The sequence below is a fragment of the Varanus komodoensis genome, unplaced genomic scaffold, assembly GCF_004798865.1.
Source record: "Varanus komodoensis strain SLA01 unplaced genomic scaffold, ASM479886v1 scaffold5, whole genome shotgun sequence".
Classification (NCBI taxonomy): Eukaryota; Metazoa; Chordata; class Lepidosauria; order Squamata; family Varanidae; genus Varanus; species Varanus komodoensis.
In genome coordinates, this window is record NW_025336087.1 from 39,321,168 (window position 1) to 39,345,515 (window position 24,348).

At 40.5% G+C, this 24,348-nt stretch overlaps 2 protein-coding genes across 3 annotated transcripts in view; both read right to left on the minus strand.

The window, feature by feature from the left end:
• SECISBP2 (SECIS binding protein 2) overlaps nt 1-16,429 on the minus strand; it is a 32,363-nt gene extending 15,934 nt beyond the window's left edge. The window contains exons 1-7 of one of the 2 annotated variants that reach the window (XM_044446316.1): nt 16,323-16,429; nt 12,216-12,361; nt 10,334-10,595; nt 8,938-9,061; nt 8,381-8,616; nt 7,711-7,774; nt 7,045-7,202 (exon numbers count right to left, since the gene is read on the minus strand). In XM_044446316.1, the coding sequence (XP_044302251.1) occupies nt 7,045-7,202; nt 7,711-7,774; nt 8,381-8,616; nt 8,938-9,061; nt 10,334-10,595; nt 12,216-12,361; nt 16,323-16,352 (1,020 nt within the window). In that variant the 5' untranslated portion in view covers nt 16,353-16,429. The remainder of the gene's footprint in view (nt 1-7,044; nt 7,203-7,710; nt 7,775-8,380; nt 8,617-8,937; nt 9,062-10,333; nt 10,596-12,215; nt 12,362-16,322) is intronic. The other variant, XM_044446317.1, reaches the window with a different exon arrangement.
• Nucleotides 16,430-19,440: 3,011 nt separating this feature from the next.
• On the minus strand, nt 19,441-23,158 carry CKS2 (CDC28 protein kinase regulatory subunit 2). Its single transcript, XM_044446852.1, has 3 exons — nt 23,012-23,158; nt 21,622-21,749; nt 19,441-19,866 (listed from the first exon to the last, which is right to left on the minus strand). Exons 1-3 carry the CDS (start codon nt 23,068-23,070, stop codon nt 19,814-19,816), a joined length of 240 nt encoding a protein of 79 aa, XP_044302787.1. The 5' UTR covers nt 23,071-23,158; the 3' UTR covers nt 19,441-19,813.
• Between the last annotated feature and the right edge of the window lie 1,190 nt (nt 23,159-24,348).

Below are 24,348 nucleotides of genomic sequence, written 5' to 3' on the forward strand. Positions count from 1 at the left end.
TCCCACTAGCATCATGCTCTCGGGACAGCCAATTCTCTTTCAATAGAGGTCAAATCGGCAATGCCCCAGATTTCCACACCTAAAGTTAACATTTATATCACCTTTACATTGAAAATATTTAGAACTGAGTGCATTGTCCCAGGAAAAGTGAAATTCAACAGTCTGTTTAGAGTTTGTACACCAGCAGCTGCTTCTAACATATGTACGTACGTCTGTTAGTTCTCTCTCTCTCTCTCTAATAGTACCTAAGAACCTGTGGCTGAGAAAGTTATGCCAAGGTAGCAATAAGAATTTAGCTGCTCTAGCTCTTTTACATTTATATACTATTTATGCACTTTTTTTCTTTTTAGCAGAAACCATTACTTTGAATTTAGTGCAATTAATGACCAAATCCTTTTCTGTACAGTAAAAGCCAAACTATCTGAGCAATCTCCTCAGGTCAAGTTGAGTTGTTGAAAAGAACACCATATCATCTGCATACAGTAGTATATTTACAAATCCTGGGTATATGACAGTTCTGGTTATTCAAGAATTCAACTATATCATTTATATAAATATTAAAAGGAAAGGAGGCTAATATACATCCTTGATGGATGCCTTTATGGGTTGGGATTAGCTTCGAAACTTCTGGTGCCTGTCTGGGCCCTCAAGTATATTTCTGAATATAATGTTTTAGCTAGATACAGAAGTTTGATCTATATTTGGATTTGACATTTATCTCCCAGAGATGTCCCCTGTTAGAGTCAAAGCCTGCACTAAGGTCAATAAAAGCAGCAAAAAAATTCAATTTTTTCATGTGTATTTAGTAATGAGATGATGTAAAAAACAATGGTCTACAGTAGAGTGACTTTTCCTAAATCCTGCCTGTTTTCCAGTTAGTAGGGCAAGTTCTTCTGCTCAGGCCTCTGCTTTTTCCAAAAAATGCATAGCTTATACTTTGGCTAGAATAGCAATCACATGGATTGGCCTATAGTTTTTAGGGTCCTTTCTGTTACTTTTTTTCTTAAATACTGGCACTATTGACTGAAAATCCAGCCTTTTGAGACAAAACCTGTGCTGTTTCTATGTGTTAAAAGGTCTGCTAAAAGAGAAGTCCAATAATCTACTTTAGCCTTAAATAGTTCAGATAGCAAAAAATCATCCTTCAGTGCATTGTATAAGTAGTTTAATCTCAAGGGAGGAGACTGGCAACCATGATAAGAAAGAGTTGGGATCTCAAGTCACGGATCCCCCAATTTTTCCAACGTCTTCATCTTTAAATAAGTTTGCATAAAAATGTCCCTTGTTGTGGCTGGTACTGGAGTATCAAAAATAATTTTATTTCTGTCAGCCCACCAGAAACTAAATGCTAAAAATTAGGTTAAATGTACTCCGGTTGCTGCCAGCTCAAGTTCAGACCAAAATTTGTTCTGGAACTGTAATTTCTTAACCATGATATTTTTTTTATAATCTTGTCTAAGCTTTAGCACTGTACACTGCCCCATTTGGCCTAATGTGATCTGTCCTTTCTGGATCTGGCTTCTCCACTTGCTTCTTCCTAATCTACATTTTTATTAAGCTTTAAGGACTTTATAAATTTTATTTCATTTGTCCTTCGTTTGGTTGTTAAAATTGGCAAATTATCACGTAAGTCCTGGTATGTCTTTAGGGCAGTGTCCTATGTTGGAGTCAGTGCTTGAGATAATATTGTATAATCATTTATCCGTGACTGAATTTTAAAAAGCATTTAATTTCAGTACATTAATCCTCCTTCTTCATGAAATTCCAAATTCAGTCCTAACCATTTATCTGCGTCCATTACTGGCCTTAAGTCTGAATCTGCTGCTACCTTCACTGTAATGAGCTAAGGGTCACTATCTTCCTTGCCATTACCTATTACATGAGAGAATGAATGTGCTTTCCCTTTGGAAATACAGGTGAAATTAAGGACACTACCTGAGAAAGCTTAAAAGTAGGTAAAAGAATACCCTACACTGGACTCATTACAGCCCATTATCTGCGAACCAAAGCGATATGTAACTTTGTATAGGTTTATGTCAGCTTAATTTATTGTTTTATCTTTGGATTTCCAATAGTTAAAATCCAAGGAGTTATCATCCCGAAGGCCACATTTCTCTGCAATGTTGATAGTGATGAGCCCATCCTGGCATTAAAGTTACCTAAAAGTATGAACAGAACACTTGGGAATCTTGTATCCAGTTTCCCTAATTGACTGACCAAGCTGCAGCCACATATCTGAGTTACTGAGAGGAAGCTGGGAGTATATAGGCATTTAGAAAGATTATTGCCATACCAGTAATAGAAAATTTTACCACCTGGAAGTTAGGGGAGGAGTCTGCACAATCAACCATTTCTCCACCTCCTTCTCCTTAACTGAAATGGCTAACCTCCCATGGCTGGGCACTGTTGATCATTCTCTGTGCTGGTTTGACTCGTGTTGCAAATCTTGGTAAATATATCATGGTATTTGTTATAAGCACAGTTTCTTTGAATGCTATCACTTCATGATGTATTCAATCAAATCTTTTACCATATACATTAGACTTCCATCTGGATACTACTGAGTTTGTTACTAACTTTGTGACTACCATTCCTTCTCTTCAAGGGGGACATTGGATATTACAGCATGTCTTGTGACAGCAGTAAAGGTATTTGCTAAGCTCTGAGCAGGATTTACTAGCCTTTCTGGAGATCCCATCTCTTCCTCTCCCAAATACCTCATGGCTAGCCATGAACCAGGCTCTGGGTCAGGGGGTCTTGTGCTAGGTGTAATGTCTGCCACTTCCCCACTAGCATAGCTCCGTATAATTTTACTTAGGAATGGGTTAGCCAGATCAAACAATCTGTCTAGCTCTATTTCAGTGCTCTCTAGAGCATTCCTTCTCTTCTCCTATTACAAATAACTGGATATTGTAATCCAAGCACCTCTGCAGTCCTGTAGCAGCCTTTTTGTTTACTATAGTCACCAAGTCCAATCTGACTATTAGTTGAAAGGTCTCTCAAGATATTCTGTTTCAACACACTATTATCCTGAACCTCTAAAGACACAAAAACCTCCAAAAACACAAAAGGTATCTGAGAATGTTTTCTTCTCATCAATACAAATGCCTTTCCCTTTATCCAATGTGTCTAATAATTCTTCCAAGCCACATAGTTCCTTTAGCTTCTGTTTGTAACTGTCAAGAATTCCAAGAAAGGGACAAATTTCTTGAAAATCATCCAAGCTGATTCAATTATTAGAATTATCAATCTCAACGACTGGGCTGCTTTTAGAATGTCTATTTAATTGAATAATCATATGAGAAGCTGAAAAGCTACATATTCAAAAATCTTGATAGTAATATGATGACTTTAGCAAAGATGTTGCTTTGGTATGTCCAGAATACCAGAGTAGCTGAATCCTCATTTCTGAAAGTGACCACCACATACACACAGATGCCACTATTAATAATTCACATATGCTATAACAGCTAGAGTAAGAAGACCTGGATACACTGTATTTAGGATATGTGGAAGGTGCAATTTATACTCATTCAGTCTAAGAAATCCCTCTAATTTGGGGTAATTAAAAAGGAAGACTTTTGGTAAATCAGCACTACCATCCAACTATTACACACTACTGACTTTCTCATACATGGCTTTGGCCTTAGGATTCTTGCATATCTAAGTGCCTTGAGTGATCATGATCTACTGAAGATGAGGACAAAACAGGCCTTACTGTACATTCAGCTGGAGATCGAACATTGTCCATTTTTGTTTCATTATCATCCTGTACCTTCTGTTCTGCTTTCTGCTTAGAGTTATTATCAAGCAGTTGGGAAAGTTCCTTAAATTCCATTTTCTTACAGCAATCACCCTCCATATTTTCTATATTCCCAGTCTTCTTTAATTTGTAGCCCCTGATTTTCCTTGTCATTGTTCGATGAATCTATCTTCTTTCTATTCATTGCCATTAAATTATGTTTGTGATCTTCTCTGAAGAAAGTTGTTTGCTGAACTGGCATCACTAGCTGAGTTTTTTATATGGCTCTGTGACTATAGTTAAAGTACCTAGTTACATACAGGTAAACAGGATTTAAAATATCCAGTGTCCTTTGTTATCAGTCAGCCTTTAATTAGAAGACTGTCTTCTTTAGTTGTCTTGCTGTGACAGAAGGACTCATCCTCATTTATGTTTTCATTTGATCTGCTATGAACAAACTCAAGAGTTTTAGTAAATCTTCTTTTTCTGAGGATTGCAGAAGTCCTGAAGCCTTATTTGACCCATCATGGTGTGGCTCAGATTGTACAGCTTCCAGAAGTATAAATGCCTGAGCAAAGTATATCTCTGACTGGGCAAGTTCTAGCAGTTCAGACACTTCTGCATGATTCAACTCTGCTGCCAAGTTAACAAAAGATAGATTCTCCACATCATCTTTGTGACTTTGAGTATTCCCTTTAGGGGGCAAGATCCAGGATGTGGGGTATATTAAGACTCAGCTTCATACTCTTTGTCTTCCATCTTTGCTACTGCATACTTTTGTATGCTTTTCCCATACTGAAAGGGATACTTTCAAAAGTAGATATAATTCCCAGGGTTCTGAAAGCCAGTTAATTTCTTTAGGGAGTTGTAACCAGTGTTATAAAAAAGGTTACTGTTTCCTGATCACAGCAACAAGTACTTTTACTGCTTTAAGCTGATGTTTCAAAACTTTACAGTCTCTCTGATGACAACAATCTATTTCTTAACCTTCTTCCACAATAGTTGTCAGACTTATCAAACTTCCAGGTCTTCAGATTACTGCTTTGAGAGCCCTTGGATTCACTTTACAAATTAATCTGGTGATAGAAGACAGGTCTCTCATAGAACGTTAATTAAAAAGACAGAATTAGCACTTTTTTCTCATGGTAGCTGAAAATAACTGAGTATAGCTGCATAAAGCAAAAGTATTTTAAAGATTCAACAGCTCTACTCCAGTTCCATTCCAGCAATGGAAAATAAATAAAAACACAGTAGTTTAAATTAAAGGAGATATTTTATACCTAAGGGATTACAAATATTTTTCTTTGGGAATTTCAAAAGACTGCTTAGTGACAAATCTTTACAACTCAGGAAATATTGGTGCTATTATAAGCCTCTAAAGCAGTGGTGGTGAACCTATGGCGCCCCAGCATTGCCCCAGCAGCTGTGCATCGGGTAACAGTGCACATAGGGACCATGCGCACGCTTGGAAAGGAGTAGCAGCATCAGGCAATGACATCACAAGCCGCGACTCATTAGGTGCGACTTATCTGAGCTTTCGCATGGCCAGTCAGTGCACTGCCAAGGATACAAATATATTTGCTTAGACTGGCTGTGAGTTGTTTTTTCTAAACTAAAATCTCAGTTTTCAGGTTTTATTGCAGTGTTGGCACTTTGCGATAAATAAGTGGGTTTCGGGTTGCAGTTTGGGCACTTGGGTCTCTAAAAGGTTCACCATCACTGGGTTAGGGTTAGAAAAATGAGGTGTCCTGGCATGGTTTTGATGGTTGGAATGTGTTTAAAATGGGCAGAAATGTTGAGCTGTGAAGAAAAAGCTACTCAAAGAGAGCTTTTTCAACATTGCCCTATTTTCAATGGAACTTTCTTATTCCTTTTCAAACCCCATATGCCAACCAACAGACTAATTCTGACTCCATGACTAAGCTCCTAATACCTTAACTGTCATTTCCCAACCACTCTGTTGGGATCTCCAGGCAATCAGAATTGAATTTACCCGTTTCTGCCCCCATCTTAGAAAATTTAAAGCAATTCTTTCTCTCTCTCTTCAGAATGTTGTCACTCAACAACAACCACACAGGCCTTTAAAAGAAACAAAAGGTTTCAGACCTATTCAGATACACTGTAACTTCAGAAGCCACACTAAGTACACATTAAAGAATATATGCAGGCATTTCTGCACACACTCAAGAGCAAAAGCTTCCCCTCTCTAGTCCCCCAGGATGCTCATTCCACCATCAGTGTTCCCTGCCGCACCTCACCCCACCCCACCCCGTCCTGGGTGATTGGGCACACTTGAAAACAAGACACAAGAGTGGTAACCATCTATTGTGTCCATTTTCTAAGAATTTATCTGGGGCCTCTGCCAGGGACATCTGTTTTGCTTTGAAGCATGACAGCTTCCAGTTTAAAAAAAATCAGAATGGCCAGAATGCCTTGTGTGTAGCCATGGGCACAGCAGTATGGCCTAAGACGTCACATGAGAGAGCCTAGTAGTAAGGAGAGAAAGTGAGCATAGGAAAAGCATGGTAAAATGCAAAAAAAGAGCCAAGTGGGCAGGACAGGTAAGATTGGAGGAGACAAACCAGACAGTCAAGTCATGTTAGAATGAACTTGTGCTTCTGCAGCAGTAGGAAACTTGTTGCCCAGCACTTGTTTTGGCTTACAATTCTCATCAGCTGTTGCCAGCTGGGAGGGAAGATGGAGGTTGTAAGTCAAATCAATAAAAGACCACAATTTGTTCACCCATTTTTTAAAGTAAGGGGTGAAAACATTGTTGGAAGCATCACATTTTTACAGTAGCTTGACTACAAGAAAAAGGTGGGTCAAAAAAGACAAAGTTAATAACACAGAAACAGAGCAAGTCACAAGGGGCCTCTCGGACCATCTAGTCTGACCTCCGACTCCAGCCAGGAAGGAAAAGCATCATTTAAAATGAGGGAACATATGATCCAGAGACAGGTACAGAAAATAAGGGAAGTAAGGTAAAACAAACAGGTATGTGTATATGCGTGTGTGAGGGAGTGAGAGAGAGCGAGAGAGACAGAAAATGATTAGGAGAGGAGGAGCTTTAGATCAGGAATATAAAGTTGATAGTATGTATTAACACTGTAACAACATGATCAAAATAGGCTTGCTACTGCTCATTATTATTATTCAGGACAAGAATGATAGTACTTCCTGTCACATGTTATTCCCCCCCCCCACAAATGACTTTTAAAATATCTTTAAGAAGCTGAGTGTGAAACTCTAGCTAACTGCAATGCCAAGAGTTAATGGTAAAACATTAAAACAGAATTTCTTACCGTACATGCTTCAGGAACTGCATCTTTTGCCTTACTGTCAGACTGGTTGTTGGCAAGGGCTGCAGCTGGTGTTGAAACAACTCTCTTGAGAGTCTGCGATAGCACAGTGGCCCAAGACACCGGCGCCTCAGTGAAATAACCTGAACAAACCTGAGGAACTGATATTTGATTGAATATACTATTAAAATTTACTGATGTTGTTCACCTACTAAACTGTGTACTAAACAGTAGGGGTGTGCTGAATTTTCACATGGGTCATTTTGCACTACACAATGTTTCATTTTGGAGATATGATGTTCTTCCTGAAATAGGTAGTACTTTCCCTATTTCTGAAACAGATGCATTTGGAGAATATCAGTAGGTATTGTGTACAAACTATGCACACAACAACAGCACTCTCCAAATGTATCTGTTTGAATGAGAGAACATCAGGCTTACTTTGATGTACTGAATTTTGAAATTTATAGTTAGGATCTGGATCCTGTGAAAAATTGAGGTCTCTGGTAACTGAGAGCATGTTTATACAAGCACTTCCAAAGTAAACCTTTATCAAATGGAATTTTCCTATCCACTATAACAGTAAGTTCCCCCATCCTTTTTCATCAGAGTTCATGCTTAGAACCAATGCTATAAACTTTAAATTAATAAGATTCAGTGTCAGCTTACCTCCAGGGTCAGAGGAAGAACTTAAAGGTCTTTCAGGGAAGTGCTTTTTCAGAGGTACTTCACCCTAAAATGAAAATTATAGCTTTAACATAAAGAAATAGTTCTTACAATATTCAATACATCAAAAAACCCCAAACCAATCCCACCACCTCTGCTCAAAATCAATCTGAACAAAGACCTTTACCACAAACAAAATGTTTGTTTATAAACTGCCCAGAGAGCCGTCTGGGCTACTGGGGAGGTATTTACATGCAAGAAATACATACTTATATAAATATATGAAACAACTCCCTACACAATGATTTTTTAAACAGAAGCTTCATCAAATAACAGAAGCATTCTTCTCCAATCAAGGAATCTCCTCACAATCCATTTAAAAATGGGGAACTCATATTTTATTATTTGGATTTGTGTCAAAGTTTGGAAGGCTAAATTTAGAACAGGCTTCCATGATGTGCAGGTAACCAGAAGGAACCCAAACAGTGTCTACTTATACCTTTCTGTTGCTACATAGAATGACTCATACACAGAGCAGGTAGATAGTTTAATATCAATATATTTGTTTTATACACTATAGTTTAAACATTCATTTATATATATTTAAAACACTTCTATCCTGTTATGCAGTGGATCTCAAGAATCACAGCGTAAAAGCTATTAAAGCGCTAACCTCTTTAGTAATGAAAGCTGAAACTGCTGTTTTTTCTGAAGAGTTCAGAGGCAGCTTATCTCCTTCAGCAGAGCGAAGTGACTCCCATGTATGTTTTTTAAGGTCCAGCAGATCACTACTTCCCAGGCCTTGCAATTTTGGAAAATCTGAGAGGGTAATTTCAAAGGCTGGTTCTGGAAGACACTCATTGTTTGGATTTTGCTTGAATTTTCCATTCACAGCTTTAATAGGCCGCTCTAATAAAACAAATTTAAATGCAAATTAATACTTTTTATTCATACTAGATAACAGTTCTTTTTTAAATAATTCCTGATATTTCAGAACTGAAAAACACCAATATTGTGGAAAACGAAAGAAATAGTTTATGATTACCAAAAGCTATGCAAATATGCATTTATAAGAAACCACCTGAACTGAGCTGTTTCCATAAAAAGTCCTATTATATCAGTCAACTATAATGGCCCAATTTAAGGAGGATTTTTTCCCGCTACTTTCTCCAGCATCTTTGTTCAGGTCTAATCTACAAAATACCCAATTAACCAATTAAGTTAATGCACCTGATTTAATGGGATTTCTGCCATGCAGAAGTGTATAAGATGTACTCTCTGTTGATTTGCTAGAAAAGTCATTCTGCTCAGGTCTTTTATCCTCCAGTTTGGATTCATGGTCTTTTGGTCGCCTCTGTACAGAATAATGAAGAAAATGAGAGTTTTCCAAAGTCTTTTCTCTGAGTTGTCTACTTTTTAATTACCACATCTATGTTACATTAATTTATATAGGATGTAATCCTATGTGTGCTTAGAAAACTATTCTACAACTTCTAGCATTCCCCAGCCTCCCATGTTCTCTTGAGGTTGTCCACCCCTGCGCAAGACAAGAGGAGCCACTGCAGGAGCCTGCAATGTTGGTGATCCCAAGTGAGGACCCACAGACAGAAGATTAGCATTAAGATGGGGTGAAGAACATCAAACATGTCACCTTTGAGTGCAAAGGTATACAATGTCTTCTGAATCTTCTACAGAAAGAGGAAAATTATTCTCTTGTCCATATCTATGCTTGAAGTATCTGGCGTGATCTGATGACAGCAACAGCCTGCAATTTGGAGCTCCAGAAGGCTCTTTAAAGGAGATATTGAGGCAGTTGAAGGAGGAGGCATTAGACCTAGATTTGGTCAGGTCAGTACACTGTTTCCCTCTATTCAAAATATCAGCAACTATCATTATCCTTTTATTTCCAAGCTTAGACAAATTCTCATCAGAACCATACTTTGCACAGAGGGTGGGGGAGAGAGATAAGCAACCAAAGCAGCTTGTTTATTTAAAGAAAGAATGGTGTTTAAGGAAATGGCTGAGCTGGAGAAAGAGGGGAATAAATAGCTGAAAATTTATTGCTGAGCAGCAATGTTTTTTTGAGAAAGCGAAGGAGTTCTGTCCCAGGTAAAAGGTAAGGAAGTTATTTGCCTAAGGTAAGACCTTGTTCCTCCTTTGGCCTTGGTCAAAAAGATCTGAATCAGCAGTGCAAGGGTACATGAATGACAATCTTGGCAAGGACAAGATAGCTGAAACACAATCACCCAACCCCTACAACTGTGTCCAGAACAACTGGAACTGCTCAAAAGCAGACAATTCCACTGCAATCCACAGAGGTGCTCAAAGCACATACAAATTTTGTTATGAATATTTCACAGAATTCTATTAGCAAGCAATCTATTTGATATTCTTTTCATAGACTCACTCCATCATTCAACAATGTAAAAAGAATCAGAAGCTAGGTATGATGTGTACAATTTATCTGGGTCCCACGCATGTCCCTAGCCATGTAGAATGGCAGGGACCAATAAGAGCTGAAGCACATGAAAAGTGAGGCCCACCAGACAAGCCTGCAATTTGATTTGTGATATTAGTACAAGGCTTTAGTCAGCCAGAAAAAAAAATCTCCAGTGTCATCACTTACCCTGGGAAGACTTGCAGCCCCTTTTCTTTGGAGAGAAGTCTGTTTGGCATAGTCCCTGTCCTGTCTAGAAGAATTGTAGAACTTAGGGTTGTTGTTTTCACATTGGAAGCTGGCAACTGAATACACGTTTGGTGTGGCATCAACTGAGTAAGGAGGACTGGTGTACTCCTCAAGCAAATTATTGCCCAAAGGATTCTGAGATGCATATTGGGACAGAGGAGTAGTGGGTTCCCAGAACACATCTTGAGTATATACCTGTGGTCTAAATTAAATAAACATATAGTTTTCAGTTGGCAGCTCACTCAAATATGACTGTTTCACAAGAAAACATATTGAAGTTGCTCGAACATTTCTCTACTGTGCTCTAAACATGTGGGGTTTTTCTTTTTAGTTCAGAAACTGTCATGAAAGTATGAAAGAAATGGCATTCTTAACAAATCTGTTACAAAATACTTCTGATTCTGACATCCACATGTTTAGATTTCTGTCCAACACAGAAAGAAAGCATAACAAGACACTACTGGTATCTCTCTTAGGTAGCAGAGATTTTTCTACTTCTGCTACAGATAATGAAATAGTACACAGACTGAACATCTCTCTCCATTCAAAATAGTCATCTTTGACTTTAATAGCATAGGATCCTGCCTCTGATGACTAAATGACAAGCTGTAGGATGGACCCAAAGCTGATCATCCACTAGGAAACTGGAAAGAGCTAGTGGAATGGATTTCTGCTTCCCATTGTAGCTCCCTACAAATCTGCTCTGAAAGCTTGGAACTCACTCCAGAACAGGTATGGGGTACAGCAAAGGGGCTACGGGAGCAAAGAGGACAGTGAAATCTCACTGAATGATATTGGATCCAACCTGCACTTTTTCGACATAAAAGATTCAGTGAAACAAAGTTTTCCCTAAAAGCTCCATTACTTCCTGTCAACTAGCCTCTTACTATCCAAGCTACAGAAATTCAACAATGACTGAAGCTTTGCTATGTAGAACTTTTATCCATAGTTCGAAACATATTCACCTATAGTTCATGTTATAGCCCATACTGCATTCCAACCCAGAAACAACAAAAGTACTCTTATAGCTTTGGATAACTGCCACTGAAATACCTGCTAGCAACAAACAAACTGTAAAACCTTATTTACTAGGAATATAAGTCAGTGGCACTTTTATTATAAGTATGCCTTATATTGCCTATGAATATGTCAGTGGTGTTATAATAGGCTGGAACTTTATAACCAACAGACAACTACATTTACAAGCTGGTTCTACTCCCCACCAAAGAGCTCTTGATTACTGTAACCCACCACACTCCATTTCTGCTTTCAGCACGTGGGGACACTCTTTCAAAGTTGATGCAATTTGCTAAATAAATCTTGCTGTCAGTAGTCACTAAAATTAAAGTTCCATTCTCTCACAAAGAGAGAAAACACATGCTGCTTAGTTTTAGATGCTTAAATATGTGAACATTTAAAATGTTAATTAGAACTGAGAGTTTTGATTACTAAGCAAATATGGTGCCAGAGCAATAACCCTCCCCCACCCCCACTGCTTCAAGCTAGTAAGGCTAGTTTAAAACAGGTGTCAACCTCCCACAGAATCTGAAGCATCATTTCTTAAATACCATAAGTACTGCTTCAAAATCAAGGAAGCATATAATCTTTTCACAGAAGATAAATGTTTAGGGATCAAAACCCCCAACACACCATTATCTATGAAATATCCTGTGAGAAGTAGATGCAACGCTGTGGCCTAAAGTATTAAATGAGAAATTTATTCACTAAATAAACTTAACTCACCAAACAGCTAAGGAATCTAAACTCAAGATGTTGGTAAGTAAACAGTCCCCCAAGAAATGAGATTTAGAAGGGTACGTACTTATTCACTGGTGGTTCCTGAACATATGGGTAGCATGTAGTATAATATCTAGGAAAGACACATGCTTCTGAGGGTTCTGACCATGCCACTTTTACCGCCGTATATTTGGGCACAAACGGTTTGACCTCTGCTGACAACTTGATGCCCTGAGAAACAAAAGGGGTTTTGGCTACATGCACTTTGAGATCAAAATAAGTGAATAGCCTCCATCTCTGTGAACAAAGCTGTCACAAGAATAAAAAACTGGCATCTTGTTCTTCTGCGCAACCAACTCAAAGTACAAAGAAGTAAAATCTGTAATAGGACATCTGAAACAGCACCAAGAAATTGAGTTCTTAAGCAAATTGCTGCTTTAAATGTTGCATGCACTACAGAAATTGGTTTTCAGAGCATCTCAATTCTGCTTTTATAAAAAATAAATATCTGCCAATATCAGCTGCAGGCCCCATTCACATGTTAAAAAACCCATGATTCGTCTCACTGATTTGCCATTTTGAATATGCATCCTTCAATTATTATTGAAGCTTTAATATTCAGCATCATGCATTGACATGTGTACTTAGCCACTATGAATTAAATTTGGATTAAGCAACTCACAATTAACCTAATAGTAGATTAACTTCAGCATGTTCAACTTACGATTAATCCATAGTGTCTTGGTTTGTATGTCACAAAATAGCCTCAGATTGGAGGCTGCATATTTAAAATGGCAGCAATACCCAATGTTGAGCAGACTATGAGTTAACCCGTGATCTGCTGCCATTATGTGCCAACTGGGTCAGTAAACAGTTCAGACACAATCCTAACTTACTTATGAAATATGGTTAAGAGGCAGGGAAACAGCTTCAAGCTTACAAATTTCTTCCCCCACTCTCAATTTTTCTCTTCTCAAGAAGGCATTCCCCTTACCTCCCTTTAGCTTGGTTCATATTCTGGGTATTAAAGGCTAGGGCTAAAGTCAGCCATACCTAATACCAAAGTTGGATAAAGGAAACTGAGAAGAAGTGCCACTGAGAGAGAACTGTTCTGTTCCCCACACACATCACCTTAATCCTAATTAATGACAAACCGCTTCTTTGCTAATTTGCTCTATGGCATCTCTTACTGGGAAAGGAGTAATTAGATAAAACAAAGCAGTCAACAACCAAATGCCTGTTTACTGAATACCTTTTGTGGTTATGCATGCACTTGAAATAGAGAGACAACAGAAAGTGAAAGATTCAGCCCAGAATTTGAATACTCCACACTATTTCTGCAGTTCATGCATTTGTTAAAAAACTTGGTGATCTGAATTTTGGCAAACTACTTAACAGAAGAATAACAAATACACATTACATCTATTACATATATTAAAAGAGACTGAGGGTTTTTGTAAAAGTTAAAATGTCATTACTAGACAAATTATTACAATTCTCTGGCAATTCCAGTCCTGTTATGTCCATAATAATTGTTTTAACTATGACTATCTCAAGATATATTGGAATATCAAAACAATGTAAAGGATTTTGTGACTATTGCTCCACAGCAACTCTTTGTTGCTTGGTTACCAGGACTTAAACTTCTGGGATTCAATAATCAGACGTAAAACAAGTGTGCGTACCTCAGGTAGCCTTCCCTTCATGGCAATGTCATCCCAGAAATATTAGTAACTCAGGGATATATATTTGCATGTTTCAAACTTCTCAGCCATTAACTTTTTTACAGTAGTTTATTTTTGTCTTACAAACGAAAGTACATGCTCTTAATCTGTCTTTCAATATATTTAAATGTATATCACCCACACAAATTTGTGACTGTTACATGTAGTCTTAGCATTAAAAAAAAGTATTAGGGCAAAGTTATTATTTACCCTACTTTATCACTGTAAACAGTAAAGTCCAATAAATGCAAAAGCCTCAATCCAATTTACATTTTATTTTTCCACTGATTTCAACTTTTCCCAGCCTGAACCCCTCCACATGTTTTGGTTTTCAGCTTCTATCAGCTTCAGTCTGAATGATCAGAAATTCTGCAAATTATAATCCACAGCATACGGAGTGAACAAGGTTGCCAGAAGGCTATAATATGTATTATAGATGGAGGGGGGATTATGACCCCCAGGAATTCTCTGCTTAGAGTTGAAGGATTTTTTTAACTAAACATGTGAAAGATTTCACCTATAATGGTGACTGACTTTCTTTGGACTGGGGTCAACCTCTGCATGAATGAAGGTACCATTTCCCAAAGAAACAATAAATGAGAACAAGATGGTGTGTCCAAACTAAACTGCAAATTGTATTTCTATTATTTATATCCCTTTTATTAAGTATATTATTAAAAACAAGATTGTTTTTCATTTCAGACTGAATGCAACACTGAAATTAACTTTATTCAGAAGGGGAACATCTCTGAAGCTACTTTGCATACATGGTGGAGAAGTTATCTTTGGAAATACTTACACTTGCCAATACCACAGCTTAACTGTGTGCTACGCACAACCTGACAAACTTGATAGGAACATAAAAATGAACCTGCTGGATCAAATCTGGTCCAACATTTTATTCCCAAGTGATGGATCAGATGCTTATGAGCAGAGTAGCACTTTCACACTTGTGTTCCCCACCAACTGATATTGAAGCAACTGGTGATACCACGTAACTAACCACTGATAGCAAAACCATGTTTTTCTTAGGAAAGATAAAGCTATTTCCCTTTCCTTTTGACCAACCACATTCCATGGAGAACACTCATCCTGGGTTTAAAAAAAATGTCTGGCATCTTAAAGTTTAACAGGTTCAATTTGGTATGAGATATCATAGACAAATGCCTATGTTATCTAAACAGAACACCTTCGGAAGTGGTCCAGTAGTCTTAACAACTCATGTCACATGCTAGCTAACATATGGACCAATTAAAACATTACACACAACTATCTGGAGAAGCAACTATCTGTATTTTACCACCTTCCTGTTCTCATGCTCCCGATTACACAGCATCTGCTTCCCCCAGCATAATATGCTTTCATGGGATTTCAAAATCAAGTCTGCATACAATGCAATACTGCAACACTTCTGGAATTTTATCTCCAGGGAAGTAACAACTCTTGGTCTATGAGGGAAGCAAGAACTGCTTTCCAAACCACAGCCTTGTGACTGCTGTAAAAATTACTGACCAGTATGAAAAATTGGTTAAAAAAAAAACCCCAGTGTTTGTTTGTGCGGTAGCACTATGGAAGAAATAACTGGTCAACCAAAATACATAATTCCAATCTCGGTTAGAAATTCCTAGAATAGTTGCTAAATGGCTTTTGTTTTTCCCTGCAACAGAAAGGCATAGGTAACGCAGGAAACATGGATTCCCATGTTGAGTGATGCACCGCCTCTTTAACTTTTTTCTAGTTATTAAAATATAGAAGCAGTCTGAAATAAATAAATAAATAAAGAGTTCCTATCTATTTATAGGAACAAAAAGTCGTGAGAGACAAGGCCTCGAACTGATGCTGAAAGAATTCAAAAAGATATATAATATGCCCAACATATTCTGATATTAGCTTTCATGAGGAGCAAACTGAACACAATCATGCATTACATTGTTCCAATGAACAACAGCCTAGCATGTTAGATAACACGCTTTATTACTTTCCATTATCTGAGCACCACTGTGAGGAACTGCCTCTGCCTTAAGATTTTCTGATTCTCTGGTGCTGTTGTTATTCTTGTGCAGAGAAAAAGGCACATTCTTTCCGGGAAAGCCAACACCTAAGATGTCGTCCCCATCTTCGGTGCGGTGAGACTATTAGGCTGGCAACACCAGTGAACTTTGAAACATAATTCTATGCATATTTAGACGGAAAAGTCTTAAACATTAAAATCCCCCAGGCAGCCATGGCCACCTATGGGATGCTGCGAGCTGTATGACTTTCCTTCAGACACTCCATGCACAGGTCCGGACCCTTCAAAAAAGAAAAAGTAAACTGTCCACAATGGTAAATTTCCTTTCCCTTCCAGGATCTCTCCAAGTTCCTCACTGTCGGTTACATAACAAACAGCGGGTGCGGAGGCTGAAAAAAACCAGTCTTTTTTCTGTTTTCCAATAACCCAGCCTCACCATCTCCGCTTTCCCTCCTACCTGGCTGCCCGCTTCCCGCTCTGGAGTCATGGCGGGGGGAAAAGAAGAGGCGACAGGAGGTCAACGCCTCGCTAACGGCGATTTCTATCCTACCCCTCAACCACCACCTTAGCCGGCGCGCACAAAAGCCGTAAAGTCCGCGACGATAGAATCTCAAGGGGTCAGAACCAATCAACAGGGGCATCCTGGTCATGTGACGGTCGTCATGACACCAGAGGCAGAAAGAAAATGCCTCTGGCGAAACCATGTCCGGTAGCGACCGGATGGTCTCGTCAGTTGAAGGGAATTTGTCGAGGAACCCTCGGCCCGCGAAATCTCGCCGCCCTGTCCCGCCTCGTGGTCCTCCTAAGGTTCCCTTTCCCCCTAAGCGTGGCTTGGGGTCGGAGAAGCTTTGGACTGGTGGGTTGGACTGAGCTGTCCACCTGACACAGCGGACAGCGAACAAGAGTTGACAGGATGACGGCCAGCAGCTGTTGTTTGCGATGTGAGCCGCCCAGAGAGCCCTCGGGCTATGGGGCGGCATACAGACGCAATTTATACAGACGCAATATATTTATAAATAAACAGCGACGGCGTTCTTACGAGAGGCTGAGATGGGAGCACCCCAAGCCATGTATCCATAAGACCAACGCCCGAGAGGAGACACTGAGCTGCGGTGGCTTTGGGGAGTGAGGCGGCATGTCCCTCAGATATCGAATCAGCCCTGCACGGGCCTGGCGCAGGAGGCCGCCGCGGTGGGCTTCCTCCTTCCATGGACTGTGTGCACTTCCCCGCTCCATCCCGCTTTCCTCCTCCAGCCAGCGCTTAAAGAATGCCTTCTCCCTTCACTTATCGCGGCGCCGAGCCCTGGCTACATTTGTGGCGGAAGTCCGAGGCCGAGCAGCGGCAATCGGGGAAACGGGAGGGAACAGCATGGCTACCTGCCACCACTGCGCCATCCTCTCTGATCTACCGAGCCCCTTAGATAGCCCACTTGCCGTCTGAGCTTCGACAATGAAGCGCCGGTCGGCGGGAGCTTGCTAGAGGAGGGCCGCCTATTGCTTAAGGGAAGAATGGAGGTTCCGCGACAGAGAAGGAAGGGTCGATCGGTAGCGACACAGTGCAAGTTTGTGGGAATGAAAACCGAGTGTTTAAAGCTTGGGGGAGAGAGAGTCGTAGAATCGGGCAGTCCTCCATTTTTTCAAGGTGCAATCGCACCTTTTAAGAGTCGTGGGCAAAGTGGGGCGTGTGACTGCTGCTCTGCTTTTGTTCAGCGACACGAGAAACGCTAGCGGAATGAAACAGCAGCAGTGGCCTGTTCCTGTTGGCTGTGATCCCTTCTTTTACTCGAATTCCTGGCCCGACGCTTCGGCCACAGGGGCTTGGAGTAAATACTTTCCCCCAAGATACAACTTTCCCCATGAGGGAAAATGACAAAACAGACTGTCATACTTTGAGCACATCATGAAAGGGAAATAGTGACCAGAGAAGACAATCATGCTAGGGAAAGTGCAAGGCAGAAGACCGAATATGAGCTGGATTGACTCCATAAAGGAAGCCACTGCCTTCAACTTAGAAGAGCTGAGCAGGGTTTCCTGACAGCACATAAGAAAATATTCTCCCACTTTCACCCTGAACAAAGAGTGAAAAGATGCACAGTTTTGTAGTAGAAGTGGGCTGAATTGGCAAGAAACTTGCCTCATCCTTACTATTTCCTACATCGAACAAATCACAAGTAGTTATATTGCTAGTTAGCCGACATATGCATCGTATCTAATGCTTCTAAAAGCTCTTCATCCTTTTACTTGATTTCTATGGATTATGGCTAGAATAACCATTGTGCGAAAGTTTCAAAGCCTGTTTCATGAATAAAATTTTCACACAATTTTGACACTGAACATGTACACTGAACCCACTGTACACTTACTTTGAAAATGAAATACAGTTCAGCTTTTTACATATGAGTATTAGTTTTTTTTCAGAGACAGTGCCAAGATAGGAATCTCACCAACATCTCTAACAGTATGGAAAATCCAGGTAACATGCCTATTTATCATGCATCTCATGAGGGTTCATAGGTGATGACAGTGCACATGTATTGTAAAAATAGCTCAATCTGCAGAAGCAGTAGGCTATGAAAACAAAAATGCAGGTTTTTCTTCCCTACCAAATTCAGTACCTCTACAATTTGCATCCAAACACAAACTGCATTTATATCCCATGAACTTATATCCCAAATCTGTCAAGGACCTGTGTTCCAATTCCATTTACAACTGAAGTTTGAGAGTTGACAATAGGCAGAGCAATGTAGACTACACTAAATCTGTCAAATGTGCCACTATACTCAATACTGCAACCTTTCCTGTAACAGGTGAAGAGTTCACCACTATAAACAGCTGCTTTTTCCATGAGCAAGTTTGCTGTCAGCATCAGCTTTTGTTGGGAGAGCTAAGAGGTAGTTTATACATGAGGCCCTTCGTAGTATCGCATTGCCTGTAACTGCCTATCAACAAAGCCATTGATAATGCCAATTAGTTCTTAAACTAATTTGATCTGGCTTACCTTCTAGTATCGAACTTATCCATGATATAATTGGGCTACCTCCAATATATCCCAGATTTAGTTGCTTACAATAGGCAATAAATTAGAACTAGTTCAATGCAACTTCCTAGTTTTAGGGTGCCTCCAACATGGATGCCTGTAGCCCTTTGAAGATTATGGGCATCTTATCTGGAAGGCACACAAGACTAAAGCTGCTTCTCATGCTCTGCAAAATGCCCAGACAGCCAGTTTTGGCCAACTAACTGTAGAACTTCAAGGTGGGGGGGGGGGGGAGAGAAGCTGAGGTACCCAGGATTTTATCTTGGTAGCATCAGTCTCCTCACTGTGCCGCTGAACAATTCCATGTCATTTGCAGCAGTGGGAGGGATCCCTGTATCTGACGTCAATGTTCTTTTCCAACCTCAGATCTGGGAAAGCAAAAAATTCCCAAGATCCTCTAGATGCTGTCTAGCAAGCATGGAATTGCTCTGCCCATTGACTATTTTATAGTACTGCACAAAGGATCAATATATAGCTTTTCTTATACAGTACTACACGGACAGTAGTAAATTAAAGCCAGGAAATGCATACAAATAAATTAACATTAAAACAGGTTTATTTCTTCAGACCTATTTCAATAATGGTAAACCCACAGGATGAATTGCTCCAACAGTTGTTGGAAGGTACATTACTAAGAACTCTAGCCATAGATCTAAGATGTTATAATCAACACGTTACATGTAAAATGTAAACTTTATTGAACAAAATTGACAAGATCAAATAGGCACTTGTTAATAGTAAGCAAAAGTTGAAGACCATAGCAGCCTACTTGCATTTTACTGAGCTCTGTTGCTGTGAATAATACAGCTCATGCACAGATAGACTTATTTGTACATTTTCTCAAGTATTCACTGAATACTACCAACATATATACATTTATACATAAAGTTTCTGAAGTGTAGACAAGTTATTCATTTCTGTTGGCCTTTTGGAAGCGGTCTTCTAAAAAGGAGAATGTGTGGTTCTGTGAAGAAAAAAAAATTGTTTATAGCTCTATTTTGATAGTATTTACCTACATACCCAAAACCAAGTAGCACCACCTTGTTCTTTGCATACTAACACTGCTACCACTCCTCAGTCCTGAATTTGAAATTTTCATACGTTCTTATGACTCTCAAATCCATAGCTTTCTGCTTCAGAGAAGAAACTGCCAGGTAGTTAAGCTTGGATTCCCCTGATCACCCTTAAAAACAGAAGGCCATGGCCAACAGAAGAGCTATGCTGAATCAGACAATTGGTCTATCTAGTTCAGCATTATACTCACACACTGGCAAAGCAGCTGCTTCCATAGGATCCCATAAACAGTCTATGAAAAGAACACTCCTGCCCAAATGTCTTAGCAAATGCTATACATAGGCATACCATGTGAGGGACAAAGCCATCAAGACCAATAGCTATTGGCAGTCTTCTCCATGAATGTGTCCAGTCTTCTTTTAAAACTGTCCTAACTGATGATCCCGTTTCTCATGGAGGTGAACTCCACAGTTTAAGTATGCATGATGTGAAGTATTTCCTTTCATCTGTCCCAACTCTTAACTATTAGCCTCATGGGATGACTCCTGACTAGTATAGGATTTATTATACAGAGATAATTGTTTACTTCTCTACATCATGTCTGACTGAGTATCTGTCATATTTCCCTGTACTCACTCTTCCTAAGCTAAGCAATTTTAGCTGTTATAACCTTTCCACATAAGGGACTTACTCCCTTGATCAGATTAGCTGTCTCTTAACTCTTAAACCATGTGGCATGAACAAGTGGTCTGGCACTTAGTGAATAAGCCTAAAGCACACAATCAAACCTTAGGTTACTCAGATAAGAGACAGAGGACAATAAGATAATCTCAATATCCTATGTTATCATGAAGAGGTTCCAGAACTTATTTGTCCAAAACAAAAACCAACCAATAGCCAAGACTCATTTTTTAATTCTTGCAGATGTGAATAAAAATCCACTATCCAGATTCAACTTTTGTCTTACATTTAGTGTCTGCCAAGTCATATGGAAAAATGCAGCTTGTGAAAGTGAAATATGAACACATTTCCAACTGAGACTAGCAGACTTAGTGAATGGAAGTGATTTCCTCCCAATTCTGACACAGAGGATTCTGGGAGGAAGAAAAGACTTCATACTGTGGTGCTCAGCCATATGACAGGACCAGACACTACAGCAGCCTTTCCCAGTGAAGTAGTTTCTGGCTTCAGCTCCCTTCTGGTCCAGTCAGAGGTCAAGAATTCTGAAGCTGTAGTCTAAAGTATCAGAATGGTTCCAAGTTGGAGAAGACTAAGCTAATGAATGGTGATTCTATATGAGGTCAATGACATTTTAAAAGAAACAGGTAGTTTCTCAAGCTTCTTCACACTGTGTTCTGTCAAACAATAGCTCAAGGCAGGCAATTCTACAGCTATAACTGAGGTAGAATTTAATCTTTTAAATGTAAGTTAAATGAGTCAATTTCAATGCACCTAATCTTAACAGATGTATTTCCAGTGGAAATACTTCGTCTTCATTCCTTTCCCATATCAAGACATCATGAAGGGCAATGTTATAGTCTTGCTCTATAACACTAATTATTTAGATGTGTGGGACTACAGTTCCTAGTCAGCACCGCTAATATAAACTGCAGTCCAAAACATTTGGCGGGCAACACATTGCTCACCCCTGCTCTATGGAAAATGTTTCTTTAAGAGCTCGCCAAGCAGAGATATTCATTTTGACCTGGTTCATGAATCATGTAGTGGACCCAGCCAAGACTCTGCTGAACACCAAGCCTTCGCCATTCTTCTTCAGTCATTAGATGAGTTTTGGGCACTTGCTTGGAGAGCTCTCTTGGCAACATCACATGCCTACCAAGGGTTGAAAGTACATTAAGTCACATTTATGTAGCATCACATTTCTCAATATCTTAATCTTAAGTGTTTAATCAAGACTCAATAACATTTGGAAGACCTTTAGCACATACAGATAACCATTTTTCATTTTTTTTTTTAAAAAAAACCTCATCACTGATCTGTACATGGAATCAACAAGTTGACAGTACTGCACTGACAATACAGTATTTGGATGCTTTGTTAGGGCATTACCAAAAATATTTTTAGATTCCAAGCCCACACATATAATTTGTCTCCATGCCAGTAAACGTAAATGGTTGTTTATTCAGTCAGATTAACAGGCATATTGTGAATCAAGTTTACTATATCATGCTACTCACAATGCACAGAGAAATGATTTAAAAATGCAGTTGCCTCAAAGTACATATCCAAAAGCGCATTAATATTGCCAGTGTGATTCAATACCATTCACTTTCTCCCAGGAGACCCAGGCACAAATCTAGTCACCAACAAAGCTCAATGTAGAGATTTGGGCCAGCGGCTATTTCTTAGCCTAACTTCCTCAAAGGATTGGAGCCAGGGTAAAATGGAGCACAAATTAGATGATAGGGAAAATGTGACCCTAGTCCTTCATTTTAGCCGACTTCATTTTAACCATGTGCCCTCCAGATATTTTGGAGTACAACCCCCAGCACTGCTCACTATTGAGCAAACTAGCCAGGCCTGATGGGAGTTGAAGCGCAGCACATCAGGAACGTACGAGTTGCTAAACGCTGCCTTGGAAAAGCAACAGGATAAAATCCACATGTTCAAATTACGAAAAATACAAGCGCTTGCGTTTTGGGTCGCTCCGCTCCTTCGCAGGAGTTTAGAGGCGGAAGGGAGCAGTTCGGCAAATAGCGTCCATTTTAAACTCGACGGCGCCGTGTCGGCGGTTTGCCCCATGGCCATCTTCCGACTCCTGCCCTGCGTTCGAAGCAACTCGGCTCCGGCCTCGCCCTGCCCGGCTCTTTGTCTCAGCCCCTCCAACCCCGTACGCCGAGCTTCCCGCGGACGGTTTGGCCTGCTTTCACCCGGTGGTCAGGAAAGGAGAAAGTCGCACCGAATAAACGGCCCGGCGCCTTCTGAGGGGCTCGGCGAAAGGAAAGGGCGCGGTAACAGAAAGACGAGCGGCAGGGAAAGGGAGGCAAAAGAGGTAGCCCTCCCTTCAGCTTCCCGCCCTCCACAATAGACTAGAAGACGCAGCCTTCCCCCCGTCCTCCTGTCTACGCTCGCACCGGTACTCGTAGTTCTCGTCGAAGTACTTGTCCGAATAGTAGATCTGCTTGTGGGCCATTACAAAGGTGGCGACGATGGCGGCGACCACAGACTCCTCTGCTCGTAGCGAAGCCACCCACTCGCCGCCCGCCTCCAGCTAACTGAAATGCCTAGGGCCAGCCCACCGCCCGACGCAATTTGAATCCAACACCGCGACGCTGATTGGAAGGCGGCGCGGACTAATCGGAGCGCGCGCTGTCACGTGGACGCAGGCAGTTGCTATTCGATTGTCTTCCTCGTTCTTCCTCACCTCCTTCGCCCTTCTTCGTTTTAGCCAATCAGGAAACGGCCTGAGCTAAGCGTGGAGCGGATAGGACGGTAGCTCAGGAAAACGACGAGAGGTTTCTGGACTTTTAGAGGTGTGGGCGCTTGCGGTACCGGAATTTCCTTACACCATAGGTTATTTTGGGTTGGCATGTAATGTCTCCCGTAAAACAAAAAGGGATTGGCTGCCTACGTGCGGAACAAGCGATGCCGGAATTATTACCATTATAATTTATTTTCATTACTGCAGTTTCTGCATTTTTAGCGCAGAAATTGTGATCAGTGATTCTCTACATGCATACTGGGAATTTAAGGGTCAATAGAGATTCCTTACTTAGAACTCCGTTCCGCCACCCTTTTCACTGTAGGGGAAGGTTGGGTGCGTGCGTGCGCGGGGCAGATCCGAATTGGGACCTTCCTGGTGAGACTTTGGTAGTTCTGAGTCGAATCACTTGGGCCTTGCTGTTAGTCGCGAAGTCGTGTCCGACCCATCGCGACCCCATGGACAACATTCCTCCAGGCCTTTGTCCTCCATCCCCCGGAGTCCACCCAAGCTCACACCAACTGCTTCAGTGACTCCATCTAGCCACCTCATTCTCTGCTGTCCCCTTCTTCTTTTGCCATCTATTGTTCTCAGCACTGGGCTCTTCTCCAGGGAGTCCTTCTCATTAGGTGGCCAAAATATCTGAGTTTCATCTTCAGGATCTGGCCTTCTAAAGAGCAGTCAGGGTTGATCTCCTCTAGGACTGACCGGTTTGATTGCCTTGCTGTCCAAGGGACTCACAGGAGTCTCCGCTTGGGCCTACAGTAGAGTAAAAATAAAGACTAAACAGCCATCAGGTAGGGATTTAAAATAAATGTCTATTGATCCTAACTTGCTTTCTTTGCTGGACCAGTGCTAAGTCACTACATAAGAGCTGCTTATGCTACAGCAAGCAAGCAGTTCTCAGGATGCACTGTTTCCAGAGCTACTCTGGCTTGTACTGGTTGGGGTGGGAGTTGTGTGAGCTCAGGTTTCCACCTAGCAATTTTT

What these genes read in the sequence shown, in the direction of transcription:
- CKS2 (XM_044446852.1), bottom strand. Translation starts at nt 23,070, where the DNA reads ATGGCCCACAAGCAGATCTACTATTCGGACAAGTACTTCGACGAGAAC. An exon ending in GACGAGAACTACGAGTACCG is followed by an intron (nt 21,750 to 23,011) that starts GTGCGAGCGTAG and finishes AACCCTTGGTAG; the next exon opens with GCATGTGATGTTGCCAAGAG. An exon ending in CTACATGATTCATGAACCAG is followed by an intron (nt 19,867 to 21,621) that starts GTCAAAATGAAT and finishes TTTTCTTCACAG; the next exon opens with AACCACACATTCTCCTTTTT.